Genomic DNA, 20602 nt, shown 5'->3' on the forward strand with positions numbered 1-20602 from the left:
ATTACCTATGAACATGGTTGTAGACACAATTTACACTAACAGCGACATAACATTTTCAACCAAGAGAAAAAGTAAATAAGAAATCTTCTGATGTGAATTGCTTCTGAAGACCATGAACACTAAGTTCGTGCATAAAAAGGGGTTAGTAATTCATCTTTATATTCTAGATAGTTCCTTGGTTGAAAAAAACCTTGCGACGTTGGGCTGCAGAAACATGGCATACAGGTTTCTCGTTAATACGAGAAAATCTTCAGATTATTCAGGCATTATATATTTTTATATTTCACAGGCCTAAATTTCAGAATTAGACTTTCAAACATGTCCTTATTTTGATATTTCCAGTTAAAATATATTTTATTGCACTTATTACAGTAAGCCCTTTTCAAGCGTGGATTTGCAGATATGTGGTTTCGCCTATACATTTTATAGTGTTTTCATTTAATTTGTTCAAAGCTAGAATTTCATTTACACATGGTTTAAAATTCATTCATCGAACAATGAATGCTTGTGACATCTGCTCTAATCAAATTTTTAGAACAATTTCAAAGGATTTCCATTGACTTAAAATGAAGAGACGACACATCATAAATTGAAAATCAATTGGTGATGAGATTTTCAAATACTGAAGGAGAAATCTCAAAAAATTATGAATGAAAAACTGGATGATCTGACAACAGTAGTGGACAGAGAAAGCAGGGATATTGAAGAAGATAAAAGCTGCTTTACTTTACAAGAAATTATAAAAAGGCACAGGAGCTGTCTGATTTTGCAATGGAGATTCACCTAAATGAAGAAAACAGAAGATACTTCAGGAGAGGCACTAAAAAAAAAACTCTCTGCACCTTACTTTGAAATGTTTTTAAAAAGTTGCATCAATCATTGCCCTAATTAAAAATAAATTGGTGTACTTATTGAGCAGTAATATAAATCTTTTCAATTAACACTTGTTTCCTTTTTTTTTCTCTTTCAGTTACAATGATATTTAGGTTTGTTTAAACTATACATGCTTTCTTAAACTGAATTACACCTAATACACTTTCCTCATCATCTTAAGTAAACTTTGCAGACTGTGATTTTGCCACACGTGCAATGTATTAACAGCATAACCCTCACATTTGACAAAGATTATCTAAATCCAACCAAGCTGATTGCTTAGTGTTCCTATTCTAGGAATGGCTACTATGAGTAAGATTAGCTGCCTTCACAGGACTAGAGCCATAGTTTCTATGGTGGTGTGTTCAGACGTGTGAAAGACCTGTAATAGTATTGTTATTGGAAAATATAATCATTCATTTTCACTAAACAAACTCTACCGAGCCATGATGTTATGAGGCAACAAAAATATTCTTTTTAAAGAATAACAATAACATCAATTTATTTACAGAAAATGCAGTTATAAGTTGCGGTTTCAAATATCGCTACTTCTCCAGAAAAGATAACATTTTTCGCCAATCTGCTGCAGCTAAGTATTACCACAAAAAAAAAAAAAAAAAAAACTATAGCCAACAACTGTAAAGCCTGAGCTCAGGCTGTGTGATTGCTAAATGTTTGATTATGAAAAAGGTCCTTTGGGCCTGCCTCCGGGGAGTGGACGTAACTCAGCATACTTACATAAGCAAAATCAAATTTGTTGCTTTAAACTTATGACCACTAGGTTATGTAATACTCTGAGAGGTATGTTCTTATTGATGAAGCAAAGGATGGTTTCTGTTTAACCAGTGCTACTGCTTGAGTAAAAGAAATTGGACGAAGAGAAAAAAAAAGCATCAGTCTTGGTTAAGCCTGTAATTTTTGGAGAAAAGTACTATGTTGGTGTTATTTTTAAAGGTAAGAATGACAGCAGGCAAATGATAAAAAGGCTTATTTTTATATTCAGTAACTTGCAGTGAGAATTAAAGTTGTTTATTACATTTTTTTCTTTCTGCAATAATATGATGTTGGATATATTACATTCACTTTTAAATATTCATAACTAGTGACTTTTGTGTACAGAGTTTATAAAAAGTGCACCAACCACTGAGCACAAGTTGTTCAACCCGGGGTTTGAATCCTGTAGAACCGGCTGGCTGTATGGGAGTTTTGGGCAGATAGCCTTTGAGTGCTTTGTTATAAGCAAATAAACCAAAACCAAATCTGTTGAGAGTTTAAAATGTGTGAAGGTGATTCTAAAACATTTACTTACTTAGATGTCAGCATCTGTTCCTATTTTGGCCAGAATCATCTGTAATATGTCTGTGGCTTCATTTATAAAATGTCAGTACTATAAGTACTGAGGCCAGATCTAAGGACTGAAAACGGATATCTATTGGTTTGCATATAAAATCATTTCATATACATTCTATGATAATTCTCAGTCATACTGCATGAACCTGACAATGGGAAGGGATTCACAGAAGTCCAAGCTGGGATATTGATCATAAATATAGACCACTCAAGGAATTTCTTGGCTAATCACTATATTTTATTTCCAGTCTGCTATTATCTGCAATAAATTTTTCATAGTAGCTCTAACAACGGCAATTTCTTTAATGATGTTAGCCATTTTTTGACTGACAGAATTTTTATGTTCTTTAATTCTTTTCAAGTTTTTCTTTGACAGCTACTACTTTTATGACTTACTTTGCTTGAAACATCTCCCTTTATTTCAAAGTTTTAGCTTTTTTTACTTGATCTTCAAAACTGCATTAGCAGGCATTTTAGTACTACACAGCTTTCAGCAACATTCTCCCCAATGAAGTTCGTCTCTGTCTTCAAATTCAGACACTTTTGCTTCGTAAATTTCTTCATCTCTACCTTCATTTCAGCAGCAGTTGCACCTTTCCTCATCTCGGCAATGGTTTTTCAGTATGCTTCCATCTTTCTTGGTAATATGCATTCGAAGAAATTTTAACTTCTGATATTATTGCTGCTATGAATTTGTAAAAAAGCTTCCCAAAAGACCATGCCAAATGAATAGAAATTATCACACCTCAGGCGAATAACAGTTCTCCAAAGAAAAGACGTGCAGGAAACATATATATACATGTCTTATCATATGTACATCATGTACTTCCAAAGAACAGTAAGAGCAATTGTAAAGAAATTACTCAAGGATATACTCCTTAAATAGATACTAAAACTAAACTGACAGAAGGAAAGTTCTTGATAATCAAAATGAAGTATTTTATTCAATCGAGAATCTTTTATGAAATAAAAGAATTCTATTTTTATTTAACAGAAGTTTCAAGTAAAAATGCTGGCAAAGCATGTTTAAAATTAGACATATGCTTAATCTTCTCATGGAAAATCATAAATGAAGGAGACAATACACAGACGTTTAGATTTTTGAAGACTCCTATATTTAGATATTCATACAACTTTTGTTACCTATTGATTAGAACACAAAAGCTATAAATGTGATTTAAAAAAAAGAGACATCAAGAACGTATCTTTTGGTTAATAAGTAAAACCACAAGAAATGAAATGTAATTATGTAAAAATGAAGTAAACTTTTAAATTAGACAGATAAGAAAATAATAAAAAGAACAACAGCAGAGATATATGCAGCACAAGAAGTCTTTAAAAAGTAGTTGTTCGACTGGCTCTAAAAAATTGCCTCTTTTACTAAGAAATTGTTAAATCTTACAAAAGACACTAAGACAAGATTTTAGATTTAAAAGCTTGGCAATTCAGTTCGCCAAAAAACCCTAATCCTTGAAGACTTTGCAAATCAAGATAACTGAAGCAACCATGCAAAGAAGATGTCCAACATAATCTTAACAGCACAGCAATCATTTCTGTAATTTTGTAGACAGAGAACTTGAGTCCTGATGATTCTTCTTTTCTGCCATTAAGTCACTAGATCTTTCATTTGCCAGTTCACCTCCATTTCAAGAAAAATTTACATTCATCTCTATGGCAGCACCCTAATTTTCAATATTTCACTTATGATAGATAAATATGCACTGATTCAGTTCAAAATGCCTAGTATAATAGTGGCCTGATGAACAAGAGTTCACATCATGCTCAAGTTGAAATCTCTTCTCAAATTACTGTAAAAGCATTTCCTGCAAAGTTTACAAAAGATTCTTTGATTTGCCTGATCGATTAATGAAATCTGTAAACAAGTTCATTATTACCAGGGTTTGAATTTAATGATTCTATAAGCTTTACACCGTATATGTCATAATGTAGGAAAATTCACTAACACAAAATATACTTTGTCCTGAAGGAAAATTGAAAAACCTATGTAAATTTCATCATGAGAGTTCAATGTTTGTTCCTTTAAATATATTAAAAATTTAAATGGATTTAATGGGAAAATGAGGCAGATAATTTATATTGCATTGTTAATTAAATTAATATAAAAGTTGATTTCCATTAATAGTATCACATTCAATTTTTTTAAAATTAAATATCAATGTAGATTTAAATCATAAAAAAATTTTGAAATGAATGAAATTATTCCATGAAAAAAATCGATAAAAAAGTTAATGCCTTTATAAAATACATAAGTATAAAAATAATATAATGTTATAATTTTAACATAATGTTTTGTTTCTTTAAATTTTTATTTCACCTCATAATACTAAATATTCTCAGAGCATGACACAAAATGCACAAAAACTCACATGCCATTAACTCAAAAGCTAGAAAAATTACAGTTGATCATAATGTATCTAATTTCATATTACACTTCATACCACTGTTGTAGAAAGCACTGTAATTTACTGTCTAAGAAAGGACTTTTTATAGAAATACTTCTGACTAACTCAAATAGAAAAAAAAAAAAAAAAACTTAAAATTTCGAAGACAAAATCATATGCTTCATATGACATATTGTTGAATGCCTAATAAATGCTACACACACACAAATGCATGCATATATATATACATTATTTTTAAGACAAAAAATACAACTGACTACAATTTTGTAATTGTATTTAAATGAATTTACCATAGAATAAAAAAAATATGGAATGCAAATATTTTGATCTACAAAATCAGAAAAGAAGGGAAAAAGTCAATCCTTTAGCGGATTTCTCCCTGTAATGTAAAAATCTCTCAAGCACCAAAATAAAGTATTTGCTTCTGGCATATTATCCCATGACACCCACTGCCACCCTGAAAAAGAAAGAAAAGCACTTCTTTCATTATTCTTTTTACTAAATATATTATTAATCACAGCATTTTCAGTTGAAGAGTAAGAATAATATTTATTAATCAAATTTACCTGTAATAAATATTAAAAATGATTGAAAATTTTTCAGAAACTATAAAAAAATAAATCATTTAAGTTAAACTTAAATCTGAAAATTACAGACATTTTAAGTAAATGTATGCCTTCAAGGCAAGTGAAACAGTTTACATAGAGTGATCATTCTTCCTTGATTCCAGCTCTGCATCCAACACAGATATGCAACCTAGAATCAGCAACTCGTTTAAAGATTAGTAAAAATTGATGCAATTTCTATAATATTTCCATACACAGATTGTAATACTTTCAAAGTGCTGCCGAGCAGAATTGGGCAAACAATGACATGCCATATGAAGCGTATTTTTATATGTGGGAAGTGACAAATTGGATATTATGTTGCCAGTTTGTCAAAGTGCCGTCAGTACAAGGATAGCATGGAACTTTTCTACAACCACCTAACTGACTCAGCCTACACTGCCACTGCGCATCTATCACATGGTACTAATAAACCACTAAGCTCAACTAGTGCATCTCTTATTACAGTCCCTCATCTGAAACAGCAGCATGATACATGTTTGTGGAGCTATGGTAGGAAATTAGTAGCTCAAGAGACCAACCAACTATGGAGAGGCCTAATGGTTCTTCATTCTCTCACGAGCTCTCGTACATATTCACTGACATATGAAACATTCGTGGGCTTCCATGTCACTCAAACAACTGCATTGCCCATGGACTCTCGATATCAACAAACTAATTCTTTAATTGCTACAACCTCCAAATATATATATCTATCTCATCAACTAAGTGCTACCGGTAATTATTTTTAGAGGTTAACTTCCTACTGTTGAAAAAAATGAATTTTTTAACACAATTACTAAAATTTTCTAAATTTCATCTTTTCAGAATCCTGTCAAATGGTGGGTAAGAATAGAAGTTATAAATTTAATGACAATATGACAAAAGAATTTCCTTTTTATAGAGCGGACGAGAATTGATTCAAGTAGAAAACATGAAGGAATTTTGTGCTGACGCAGAGGCAGAATACAAGCGATTGCTATGGACATTCAAAACAAGATAGCCAGCTTTATCCACAGCTGGAAGAGCATTACAATTGCTTCATCTCTTAAAATCATTTTTTTTTAATTGATAAGTGTCCAAAAATTTTAAAGAATTTCTTTTTTAATGAAGCTAAACTTTAGCTTCAATTCCTCCAAACATAAGGTTAGTGAAGACACAATAACACGCCGAATAAATACTAATTCAGAAGTCAAACAACAAAAATCAGTGTTATATTTATGTAATATAACGTAATTACGTATTACGTAATATAACGTACAGCGTAAATATAACGCTGATTTTTGTTGTTTGACTTCTGAATTAGTATAAGGTTAATGTTTCACAATCAGTAAAAAGAATGGAAGGAGAAAAAAGAACAATTTTCAAAATTTCAGAAGAAATTAATGATCTCACTTTTAAATTTGAACTAAGACTTGATTCTACATTTCTACCATTAAGTTTAAACACTATTTTAAATTATACAATTGAAAATGGAAATACAGAACAAAAATAATTTATTAATAAATTAAAAATTTACATATGAATATTGTTATTATAAATTTACATATGAATATTGTTTCTTTTCTAGAATAAATGAGGCAAATGATTTGAGAAAATTACTCATTTTAAATGGATTAAATTAAAATATGAAATACACTGCTAATATTTTTCATAAAAACAATAGTTTTTTGCTTTTAAAATGAAATAATAGCCTGAAAATGACTATATGGCAATGGAAAATGAATTATTTAATGAAATACATTTGAAAAGATAATGTAAACTTTGAAAAATGCCAACAATAGTATAATGGGGGGAACCACTTAATAAGCATATGATTTAAACTGTAAATTATTTCAATAAATACAATATTCCTTGCGTGAATCTCACAAAAGCTATAAAATTTGCGCTTTGTTTACTGGGTACTAATGCAGTTACTGAAAGGATGTTTTCTATTATAAATAATTTATGAATAAAAAAGCTGCAGGTTGTAACTAAGTGCAATACTCGCAAAATCTTTAAAGAACAAACTAAAAATTGCAATAAACTACTTAAAGGAGTTCATACCATTTCAAATACAACTAATGTTTCATATGAATTTATTTATATGTTAAATAATTTTTCACTGTATTTGTGCGTTTCATTTTCATTTATTTACTTATTTTGGTTAACAGTAAGAAGTCAATGCCTTGGACTGTCCGGAGGGAAAATGGTCACCCTACATCATAAACAATTCAAATAATACTTTTTTTTTTCTTTCTTTCTTGTTTTTTTTTTTTTTTTTTTTTTTCTGGACAAGATTTTGTTTGTTTGTTGCAGTCTTTTATTCAGACTCTATATTTATGGAATCAATGCAAATACATCTAGTATTAGCATTAATAGCATTAGCAATTACTGGTCATCATGGATATTTTTTCAGCCATTTAAATCCCATTTATCATTTTACCACAAACTTTTTTTACACTCTCTTAATGCAATTAAAATAATTTTAAAAAAAATTTTAATATTCTTTAACAAATTAGTAATATAACACATCATTTATCAATATAATTTAAAATATTTTAAAGCTAATAATTAAGAAAATTAAGTATGATGAATACCCATTTATTAATGAAGTAACACAAAAGAAATAAAAATGAGAAAGTTTTTTAAGCTACATGGCTCTTGCAAAAAGTGCCAAGCCCTAACTAAAGTTTGTTGTGTCACATGACCTGTAACAAGGAAAATAATCTTTATATTTGGGTGAATCTGGCATTTTGTGACCTAGAGCAGATGGTCTATTTGAAGAATAACTCATGCCATCTCTTACATCAATAATTTACACCATATCATTTAAAACATTGCATTATTTAATACAGTACAAAGTCTTTAATCCGAACCTCAAAGCTACAAACTTTCTGCTCATGCGTAGAATTTACGCATGTGCATATGCGTTTACGCATGCGCATAATACCTTTACACATGTGCATAATATGCTTACGCATGCACGTTTAATGTATAACGGACGGTATAAGCTAGGCTAAAATTATCTATTTCAGTTAATGTAGCAGATTGCGTTGTTCCTTAATCTTCTAATTGGATCCGGCTTATTATTTTTCGCAGACTGTCAGAGTAATTTTATAAAAAGTAAGCTTGACCTTTCGATTATGTCGAAAAGAATTTCCGATTCTGGAGCTACCAAAGGATCTACACAAAGCGAAAGCATGTTTCGATGTCCATCAAACAAAAAGTGGAATTGCTGCAAAAAATGGATAAAGGCATGAAGAAAGTGACAGAGCGGTTAGTGAAAACGAAAAAATTTCGATTGACAAGTAAGTCGGTATTCTCGGCACAGCAATTACAGGACTTGAACAGTGGAACTTTGTAACTGAACAAGAAATTATGTCTGTTTATAGAATTAAAGAGAAAGTATTAGCACATAAAACGAAGCAACTTAAACAACTTACATTGAAAGAAATGTTTAATAAAGTACACAAATAAATATTAAGCTTTTTTTTTAATTTTGATACACTTTAGATCATAATTGCTCTTTATTTTATAAATTATGGTTTCATATTTTTAATTTTATAATTTCGGCATGCTATCTTACCAGATTTAAATTGATGATCTATAATCCGGAAAAACCCCTAATCCGGAATCGCCGAAGTCCCGACGAGTCCAGATTAAAGACTTTGTACTGTACAATGCTTTAAACGCTTTTGTTAATTTCTTCCAAGTGCTGCCTTTCTTAACAATTTTAACCAGGTTATACCATTAGGAGAACAAAATTATTTTGTGCTGGCAAAAAGCCAGTTCTGAAAATTTTACTTAATAAAATGACTGGGGGGGAACGCATTTCTGAGTAAAATGCATTGCAATAACTTCAAAATTCAATAAAATATTAATGTTTTAGAGCTCTTTATTCCCACATTAAGTTAATTTTCTTTTAGATAGTCTTGTATTTTGTTGCTCCTATATACAAAAATAAATATTACTTTCATATGTAGTTGTTGATATAAACAGCATTTCTTAAGATGTTAAATTTATTTCTGTCAAAATACTGATATATTTTTCCTTCCATAATCCTACGTCAACACGAATGATGATGATGATGACCATCAAGAGGTACAGAACTCAAAAGCCACAGGCAAAATATTTGACAGTTAGCCAGTGGGTATAAATAGCTTTAAGATTGTTACAGATGCAGCAAAACTTTAAAGATTCCCAGTCCCAATTTATAAGGATAATATCAAAATTATATATATTATATTATCATCCATGTATAAGAATCTCAAATCTTTTTCACCTATCACTAATTACTTAAAAGCCAATTCAGACTAACAGGTATTAGGTATTATACAAATGTGACACAAAAATAACTAAGTCTTACAAAAAAACGAACTTACAAAAAAGGTCGAACTCATGCCTATTATTATAGCACTTAATTCCAGCTAACAATGTTCACTGCAGAAGAATATCTAAGATACTTTATATTGCTTTTTCTAGTAGTGTCTGCCCTAAAGCCAGTAACACAAATTAAAAAAAAAAAATCTGAAAGAGTTCAGATTTTTAACAATCGCTCAAAAGGATTTGATAAGGTTTTTTATGCTCTTGCTGAGCTCTCACTCTACTAGTCTGCTGTTTCAGTCACTCCTGCTAGCTTAATTGTTAAATACCACTGTCTTCACACATATGCAATTCAAAAGCACAATCACAAAAATTTTAAAAGCACCACAGCAGTACATGTTTAGAATTTTCTATGCAATACGAGTGTTGGCATACATTTTACTACTTTTTTCAATCTTTTCTTAGTCCATCAAATCAATGTTCAAATTTCTTAGTAACATGACTTGCAAAACTTTTTATCTTTTTATTATTAACATTGTGTGTGATAACTTAATTTATTAATTACTACATTCTTTGCACGCACACCACATAAAATTCAATTCAACAGCAAAATCATAAAATATTTAAAAACAGCATGTCTTTAGAATTTCCAACAGACATTCTTGCATGCTAAAAATAAAAATATTTTATTACCTACAGTGTTGCCATTGCCTGCTTTCAAATAATTGAGTTTGTTAATCAAAAATTCATTCATTTGTTCAAGTTTTACAAAATCTGAAATACAAAAATTAAAATTTGGGCTTCCAGATGCACATGTTTGGATGGAGGACAATACTATTTAAAATTTAATGGCTATAGCATTGCTTTTTCACAATGTGAAGAACATATTTCTTCATTATTTATTTATTTTTTAAAGATAATATAGGGTAATAATATTTGGTGGCCACAATTTGAAAAGTGATTTGCTGTTTATAGTAGGTGATGCAAAATCCTGTTTCGAGACCAATAGCACATTTGAGACAATGCTATTTTGGGCTAATAAATGTGTCATTGAACCATTTCTGAATCAGAAAGAAATATATAGCTATTGCTAACCATTACACTAAACCATCCTGACATATGGCCGAAAATTAGCAACAAGTAGCTTGAATACATTGGTAAAAAAAAATTATTTAAAAAAATGTCTTAATACTCAATTATATTAAAAGCATTTCTATTAAAAATTAACTCCAATTAAAAACATTTTTGTTTGCCCAAGAAATTCTTTAAAAATTTTAAGATACTCTATTTTGAGGGATTATAATTACATAATACAATAATTTGAAAATTAGTAGTATGTGATTATTTGGGAATAATTTTGCCACCATGTACATAATACACTCAAGAACATTGAAAATACTGCATCCAGAAGGAAGCACCAAATGAAATGAAATACACATAATGATACAGATGAGAGATTAACTTGATCCCAAAATGAAGACAATTAAACAAATGCAGTGTGTACAATTAAACAAATACAATGCAACTTCAATAGTGCAGCAGATTGCCTCCTGCTGAATACATGTTGCAACACGGTCAAGCATTGAATTGATTAGACATATGATGTTGTCCTGAGGCAGAAGGACCCACAAATCTTGAACAGCCACCTTCAAATCATGTACAGAGGAAGTGGCATCTCATGCTTCAGCTGATCCCAGCATGCTCTATATGGGGCAAATTTGGGGAATGAGCTGGCCATGCAAGAGTCTGAACATGACATAGGAAATCTTGAGCAACTCAAGCTGTATACAGATAAGTGTTACCTTGCTGGAAAATTGCCCCTGGAAGACCACTTAGGAGAGGTCCAACATGGGGTCAAAGAATTAACACTGGCCTATTAAGGTTCCACATACCACAATTAGAGTGAACTGGCTATCATAGGCTATGCCTTCCAGATTATGCCTACAGTGATCAGTATATCATGTGAGAGTGTAGGTGGAATTGTACCATTCACCAGGGTGTTTCCACACCTGTATGCGCTTATCATCTGTCCCTAAAATGAAATGGAATTCATCACTAAACACCATATTTTGGCCATCTGTGGCATCCCCCGTTGTTCTGGCTTGGCATCACTGTAAACAGAGTTGCTGATGTTTTAATGTTAAAGGCAGTACATTTAAAGGGTGCCTGAATTGCAGATTCACTTTCACAAGGCATTTGGAAATGGTTTTTTGAACAATTGGCCCCTCTGCATCTAATTTTATCATGGAATGAGTCACGATGAGATCCATGATCACTTGCTACACAATCCTTCGATCCTGTTGCCTCGACCTCTTCCTAGTTACTCCAAGACCCGGTTCTCCACATGTGGGTACTATCTCATATCCACTGTTTCCACATGTTCTGACGGCTCACTCCGAACAATTGACCAGGTCAGCAACACAGCCTGTGGTTTTCCTGCCGATGATCAGGTCTTTTAAACTCACTTAACTGTGAGAAATATCTTCTTACACATCAACCGGCATTCTTCGCTTATGAAAGTCCTCCTAGGGTCAAAATGTGATAATTACATTTATGAATCTTCAGCTACATACCGGTTTATATTGGGTCCACTCCCTGATTGCAGCACCAACTACAGGGTGTATGCGGTCATGTATATTGGCACCGAACTTGCATCATTTGCATCTCACTGCACTTATTTGCACAATTTTGCAATTACACCTTGCTTCCTTCTTAATGTGCTATTTTCAGTGTTCCTGAGTGTACATAAGGAACATAATAATAAACTCTTCACCTTCACATTTATCTGGCTCCAAGTTTTCAGGTTCTGGTGGACCACTTTCACTAATTTCGCCCTTCATAAATATGGTAATATAATGGTAATCTTTCTCTAATACCACTGTATTTATGACATGACAAAATTTAATATTTTTCAGATGTACTCCACTTTCTTCTAGGACTTCTCGATATGCAGCTTTTTCTAATGACTCACTGCAAAATGAAAAATATAACATATTATTTATGCAATGCACTATTAGATACTACAGTGAATGACAAGAACACACAACAAATACAGACTGTAGATAGATTTAGTATTTTAATACTCACATTTTCATTTTTATATAATTTTTTTCAATTTTGTATTTAATTTAAGATATTTTTTAATTTCAAGTTAATTTTTTTATTTTTATGTCTTAGGAAAGCAAAAATATTGTCATTGGCAGCATTTTTTTTAATTAAGAAAATTATTTATAAGTTTTATAACAACATTCTCCAAAAGATTCACTTTGATTTTAACAAGCATCATCTTTCCCCATTAGCAAGCTTTGCTAATGAGGAAAACTAATTTTTTGTTTTATATTTTCTATTAGAATCTGTGAATAATTTCTCTTATAACTTGCATAAATCAAAAACATAACTACTTAGAAGATTCTGTTTTGTCAATATAGGCCTTCTCTCATGCGGTGAAAGGTCAAATTTTGATCAGAGGTCATCTAGACATATTAGAAAATATACTCTGAATTCACTATTGCTTATTATGGTTATTATTGCTTTTGCTTTAACAAATAAAATTAGATTAATTTTATTTTATTCATTATTGTAAATTTATTTACAATCAAAAACTGTTTTATAAGCTTTCAGTACTACACTTTAAGACCAGTCTAATTAATCACTGTTGTAGTTCTAGATATTTTCATTTTTAAATTCAGTCCTAAACCATTATTATTTTTTAATTTGAGATGCTGCATACTTGAATAAATTTAAGAAAAGTCATCTAATTTCAACATTAGAGCTAAATTATGCTGGAGGACATAAAAACAAAAAGTTTAAAAATGATCAATCTTACTATTCCTGTGGATTTAGTGACAGGAGGGATGCTTCCATGATGTATTTATTAGCGGAAACTGTTTATATCTACTTTACAATGGGAAAAACCACAAAAATTCCCATATAGGCAGTCTATGAGTATTTAGCAGGATTTAAACTCAAGGTCAAATCATTAACATTCAGTGGTTTTAATCATTTGAGCACTAAATGCTCATTCAGTATTGAAACTAGTTAACACATTTTAATAATAAAGTTTTTAATTGAAACTAGTTATTACATTTTACTAATTATTTTTGTTTTTATACCTGTTACCAAAGAAATATTTTGTCAACAGCTAGCCAAACTTGTATACCCCTCTCAAAGATTCCAACAAATAGACCTTTTAAAACTTTTTGTGACCAGGATTAACAATGGTACTTATTTGTTCACATCAAAATGATGAGTTCTTTATAAACCCAATTATCCTAATTGTGAAAATGAATTTAGAAACACAAAACTGTTGAACTGATCTGTAAAGGGTAGTTCTCACTGGGGTTTATCAGAGCTAACGAACACAACTGATGTAGACGATTCATCTCCAAAACCAGTTTTTTTCCAATAGGACAGCAAGTTGAAAATCGAAACTGCAGGCATGGTGAAGCTAGTCGACACATGAAACTGATTCCGTTAGCTCAGATAAACCCCAGTGGGAACGGCCCTTTAGACTCTGTATAATTTAAAATTAAGGGAGGGGAAACTCAAGCTACAACATCTCAAAGTTTTAAACAAATTGTTGTTAAAATATATATACAGGGTGATTATAATTAAAGTTTAAGTTTCAAAATGCTATAAAAAAAAGAACCACTGATGAAAATGATGTAAAATTTGAAAGGAATGTTATTGAAGAAGGCGGAAAGCGTATGGCAGAAGAAAAAATTTAGTTTCAAAAGTTAGCAACAGATGGCGCTGTAAGCGGCCGAATCACGACGAGAAACGAGAAATGATTCGTAAAACAACGGCTAAGGTGGAAGTTACACATCAAAACGCATTGATAAATTACAATTGTTGAATAATTTTATTTGCATGACTGTACATATCACATGAAAAGGGACAAATCGGTTTCAGGAGTTTTGCGGCGACATACCGCATAAGAACCATTCATCAAAGAAGTTCGGAACTGTCGCGAGACTGGCGCAAAACATGTTCAATATGGTGTCCACCGTTGTGTGCAACAAGTTGAAAGCAACAAACAGCATGTTCCACAACGGATCGCAGTGTCTCCGGGGTGATGTTCAGAATGTGTTGCAAAATGTGTGCCTTTAATTCCACTAAATTTGCAATTAGAGCACGGAACACAACATCCTTCAGATATCCCCACAGCCAGAAATCACACGGAGTAAGATCACGCAATCGGGACGGCCAGGCTGTAGGGAAATGACGGCTGATAATTCGAGCATTTCCGAAATGGCGCCTCAGCAGCTGCTTCAGGGGATGTGCAATGTGCGGAGGAGCGCCATCTTGCATAAAAATGATTTCATCCACAAATCCACGCTGTTGCAGAGCTGGAATCACAAGGTTGCGCAAAAGAGACACATACCTCTGACCAGTAACGGTTGCACTAACAGGACCGGAAGCACCCGTCTGCTCGAAAAAATATGGTTGTAGGATGAATGATGCCGTAAAGCCACACCATACCGTGACCTTTTCAGGATGAAGTTGTACGGGGTGCGTTGCCAGTGGATTTTCTCCTGTTGCCCATATTCGACAATTCTGGGTATTCACGTATCCTGCCAGATGGAAATGGGCTTCATCTGTCCACAAAATTTTCCACAGCCATTCATTATCCACTTCCATGCGAGCCAGGAATTCTAACACAAACGTCTCCCTAGCTGTCAGGTGAGACGGAAGCAACTCCTGCACATGGCCAATTTTGTACGGATAGCATTGCAGGATGTTTCATACAATTTTCAGCACCGTGCTCGTAGGCCTGTCCAGTGTTCAGGCAATTCCTTGTGCACTGCACGGTTGCACACCACCGGCCGACCCCTCCTGTAATGTTGTGGCCAGTTCTTCAACTACCGTCGAATGCACTCGTTTTCTTACTCTTCCAGATGGCACATCAAACGAACCTGTCGTTTCGAATTTTTGCATCATTTTCTTTAGACCTATGACACTCATTGGACCAACGCCTTCTTTTATACCCTTCAGTGTCCTGAATTTTTGCAGAGCTACTCTTGCACAATCAGTATTCTTGTAATACAGCTTTACCAGCAGAGCGCGGTCCTGCAGTGAAACACCCATGGCGAATGTCTGAGACGCGAAATGAAGAACAGCCTGGTACCTGGCGGCTTTATAACACTGAAATTTAACTAACATTTTAATTTACGTCTTCTTCCGCTTGCAGTGCCATCTGTTGCTAACTTTTGAAACTAAATTTTTTCTTCTGCCATACGCTTTCCGCCTCCTTCAATAACATTCCTTTCAAATTTGACGTCATTTTCATGAGTGGTTCTTTTTTTATAGCGTTTTGAAACTTAAACTTTAATTATAATCACCCTGTATATTTAAAAAAAAAAAAAAAAAAAAAAACTGAAGATTTTAGATTTTATATTACGCCCAAAAGGGTGTTTTTTTTTACCTCTGTGTTACCTTATTAAATATCAGGTTCTTTTCACTTAAACCACATAGAATTCAACAGCAATATCACAAAATATTTAGAAACAGCAAAATAGGATATCTTTAGAATTTCTGATACACAGTCTCAAGTGCTGGAAATAAAAATGAATGTCCCCCCCCCAATACAGATTTGCCATTGCTCACTTTGAAATTGTTGAGTTTGTTAATCAAAAATTCGTTAAAATTTTACAAAATATGAAATATATAATAAAACAAATTCCAAATTCAGGGTTTCAGATGCCCATATTCGGGTGAAGGAGTAGGTTATTCTAAATTTGATGGCTCTAGTTATCGTTGTTTTATCACAATGCAAGAAACACATATACACTTATGCAGATTCTTCATTATTTAATTTCTTTAAATATAATACAGGGCGATAATATTTGGTGGCAAAATATTTGGTGAAAAGTGATACGGCATTTATAGTGATTCAACGTAAAATGCCAAAACAAAATTAATTTAGCTCTTCTGGGTTAATGCCCTTTGGGCTAAAAATACAAGCTTTTATACTCGTATTTTCTTTCTGTGTAATATTGCATACTGAAAATATTCTACATTCCACTTATAAGTTTGCTGATAAATTTGATATTAGTTTAAAATGGAGCAGCAAATGTACTATGCAGTAGCAGTTTTTCAAAATCTAACTCTTAATATTTATTATTCAAAAAAATAAAAACAAAAATAACTGCAGGCTGTAATTAATTTACCTTTACCATCTGAAAATTATGAGCCTAGGAGGGATTACCTGATCTTTGCCACTTTTTAAACCAAAAACTAAAAACGGCAGTTTATGACACAGAAAGAAGTTAGAAGCGTTACTGCATTTTCTGCACTTCAAAGAGGTTGGTTACTATCACCACTTTCAATACTAATTCCTTTTACTTTCATATTGTACTTCACTATTGTCTTCTAATACCACTACATATTTGTACATTGTACCATAAATCAGAAGTTAACTGTCTTCTGAAAATGAAAGCAAAGATACATGAGGGAAAGAAATACAGTCAAAAGTTGTTAATTCGGACACCCATAATCCGGAATGATCTATAATCCGGACCTCAAAGCTAAAAACTTTCTGCACATGCGCCGCGATAGCACATTTAGCACGCGATAGCACGTTTTACGCGTGCGCGTAAGACCTTGACTACTGCGCATATGCGTGTGCGCAACTGCAGAATACGTTTTCGCCTGCGCTTTTTGCAGACTGTAAGAGCAATTTTATAAAAGTAAACTTGAACTTTCGATTATGTCAAATAGAATTTCCGATGCTGGAACTTCCAAAGGATCTACAAAACGAAAGTATGTTTCGATGACCAACAAACAAAATGTGGAATTGCGCAAAAAATGGATAAAGACATGAAGAATGTGACGGAGAGGTTAGTGAAAACGAAAAAATTTCGATTGACAAGTTAGTCGGTATTCTCGGCACAGCAATTAACGGGACTTGAACAGCGGAATTTTGTAACTGAACAAGAAATTATGTCTTTTTATAGAATTAAAGAGAAAGTATTATCACATAAAACGAAGCAACTTAAACAACTTACATTGAGAGAAATGTTTAATAAAGTAAACAAATAAATATTAAGCTTTTTTTTTTTTTTTTTGTTTTTCTTTTTTTTTTTGTAAATTTTGATACCCTTTAGATCATAATTGTTCTTTATTTCATAAATTACGGTTTCATATTTTTAATTTTAGAATTTCTGCATGCCATCTTACGAGATTTAAACTGATGATCTATAATCCGGAATCGCCGAAGTCCCGACGAGTCCGGATTAACGACTTTTGTCTGTATACGAGTAAATTTATATAAAAAATTACTTAATGCTAATTTCAGAATATCATTTTTATATGTATGCAATTTTTCTTTATATTTACAATATAATATTTAAAATTTATTAATAACTCATACAAGAAAAATGGCAATAAACATGGGCTGAGATATAAATATTACTATCTAATCAATATTGCAACACACAATTTACATACTTAAAATCCAAAAATTGCAGAATATATTATTTTTGGCAATAATTTAATTTATTTTGAGGTATTTAATGTGCTTTTTCATGCACAATTAAAATATTCTGCATTGCCTTTTTGTAGCACTAGTTATTGTTGCATTATTTCTGGAAATTGAGATGGAAGACATGGAAATGCAGATGTAAATAAAGCCTTAACCAACTTACACTGAAAAAAATGTTTAATGGAACAAACAAATAAAGATTGAGCTTTTCTTTTAAATTTTGATTCTTTGTCACTCAAAACTTCAAAATTGAGTTTTCTGTTTTCTACATTTTCTACTCCAAACAATTTTTCTACTACTTCTGTCCAGTTTTGTCACTTAACATTCTCTTGATCAATGTTTTTACATGCTTTTATCCAGGTCTTAATTTAAGATTAGAAGGACCAGAGAGGAACAAGAGTAAATAAAATGACTATTAAACTAATTAATAATTTTAAAATTAAATAGTTAATTATTATCAAATTAATTAATAGCTATTTAATTAATGTTTATAAATTGTTATTTAATCAATATTTATTATATAAGTAATTAATTATAATTAGATTGATAATTATTAAATAATTAATTATTATTTATTTAAATAATTAAAGATTCAAGTAATTAAATAATTAAAATTAAATAAAATATAAAGAGATAAATTGAACTTTAGAGATTTTCAATATAATTTTATAGTTAAAATAAAATTTCTACTGAAATTGTTATTCAGTTACATAAAAGAAGTGCCGCAGCCTTCTTATTCAGGGCTCGGGTGCATTCCGGCTAGAATTATGATTTATTGCAAAAACTAAGAAGCACCAGAGCCGAGATCCGGTGGACTGATCATAGGGGGGTGGGTAAGTTCTTTGATCATCACAATTAAATGTACTTAAAGTATAGCTGATGAAAATTCCAGGACGAAACAGAATGAGGGTATGAGTGGTAACAAAAAATTAGGGAAATCTTGGTGAGAGAGGACGTTCTCTTTGACCGTGGCTCTCTGCTGATATAATTATAGACATCAAGCAGATGTATCTCAGGAGTAGAATGAGTCCTGAATTTACATATTACTCCTAAGGATGAATGTAAACTTGCTGGTTACGCTTACCCCCATTAGTGGATACTGTGGGAAGACGATGTATAGGACGTGCTTGAGCAGTTTATCTCAGGAAACACTCTTATTGTACTCGCTGTCACTAAAAGCACATTTAAGAACACAAATTTTCCTTGCTGCGAGGATAACTAACTGTAAGCATCGATTACAATACACTAGATACGATGGCATTCGCAAGAAATTTACACGTTCCTAAACAAACTCCCAAATTTATTGCCCTTCTTAAAGGGAAAGGTTTCCGCATGTGAGTGAGGTGACTTTACTTGAACGTCTCATGTTCTCATGAGTTCGTATTTCTAGGAAATTAGAGTACTGCAAAGTCTGCTTACTGTTAAACTAAAACATTAGGAATTCTAAATTTTTTTATCTCTAAATTGTAGTTCAGTTTTATAAACCAGATTCATCTTATTTAGGGCTCCGCTCCGCTCCAGCTAGAATTGTAATTTATCTTAAAAATTGAGAAGTACCGAAGCCAGGCTCCGGTGCAATTTAAGCACTGCTTTTATCCTTTGAAACATTATCAGTTTATAACTGACTGATAATGTTGATTTTGTCTTTAACATATTGTATTGTAATGAACACTAAGAAGGTTAATTAATGATACATCACTGACAGAAGGTCACTTATCACATGATCAAACACCAAATTCGTAGATATTACCGATTTCCATTGTATCCTTTCCAATGATTTCTTTAAACTGATAGCTGGCTCAATATAGCTCAGTTAAAAAGGATTATATTAATGGAGGTTTTACCATAGTTCATACAACCAATATTTATACATGTACTTAAAGCATGAAGATTAGATTTTAAAAGTCACTACTTATATAATAACTATAGTATTTTGTCATCATATTTTCTTTACTTCATTATTTAACTAATCATGTTTACATTTTGGTTCAAATTCCTATTCAATGTTATTACAAAATATATTATACAGTCAAAAGTCGTTAATCCGGACTCGTCGGGACTTCGACGATTCCGGATTATAGATCATCAGTTTAAATCTCGTAAGATGGCATGCAGAAATTCTAAAATTAAAAATATGAAACCGTAATTTATGAAATAAAGAACAATTATGATCTAAAGGGTATCAAAATTTGCAAAAAGAAAAAGCTTAATATTTATTTGTTTACTTTATTAAACATTTCTTTCAATGTAAGTTGTTTAAGTTTTGCTTCGTTTCATGTGATAATACTTTCTCTTTAATTCTATTAAACAGACATAATTTCTTGTTCAGTTACAAAGTTCCGCTGTTCAAGTCCTATAATTGCTGTGTTAAGAACACCGACTAATTTGTCAATCGAAATTTTTTCATTTTCAACAACCTCTGTTACTTTTCTTTGCTATCGGAAGCGAATTTTAATGACGAGGAACTTGTTTTAAATCATATCAAAGATGGAGCATATCGAGATGAAATACTACATTTGGTAAGGAATTATAATCCAAATAAAAACATCTGCGCAAGATAAGGA

The 20602-nt window shown here is 31.9% G+C and overlaps 1 protein-coding gene across 2 annotated transcripts in view; it reads right to left on the reverse strand.

Moving 5' to 3' along the window:
- Positions 1–4903: 4903 nt before the first annotated feature.
- Positions 4904–20602, reverse strand: part of LOC146994183 (nucleotide triphosphate diphosphatase NUDT15-like) — a 38622-nt gene continuing 22923 nt past the window's right edge. For both annotated transcript variants that reach the window (XM_085826977.1, XM_085826976.1), the window contains 2 exons: positions 12330–12526; positions 4904–5103 (listed from right to left, as the gene is read on the reverse strand). In XM_085826977.1, the coding sequence (XP_085683103.1) occupies positions 5003–5103; positions 12330–12526 (298 nt within the window). In that variant the 3' untranslated portion in view covers positions 4904–5002. The remainder of the gene's footprint in view (positions 5104–12329; positions 12527–20602) is intronic.

The sequence above is a fragment of the Stegodyphus dumicola genome, chromosome 11 (genome assembly GCF_044657685.1).
Source record: "Stegodyphus dumicola isolate Sdum_Otavi_A_Nest chromosome 11, ASM4465768v1".
NCBI classification, from domain to species: Eukaryota; Metazoa; Arthropoda; class Arachnida; order Araneae; family Eresidae; genus Stegodyphus; species Stegodyphus dumicola.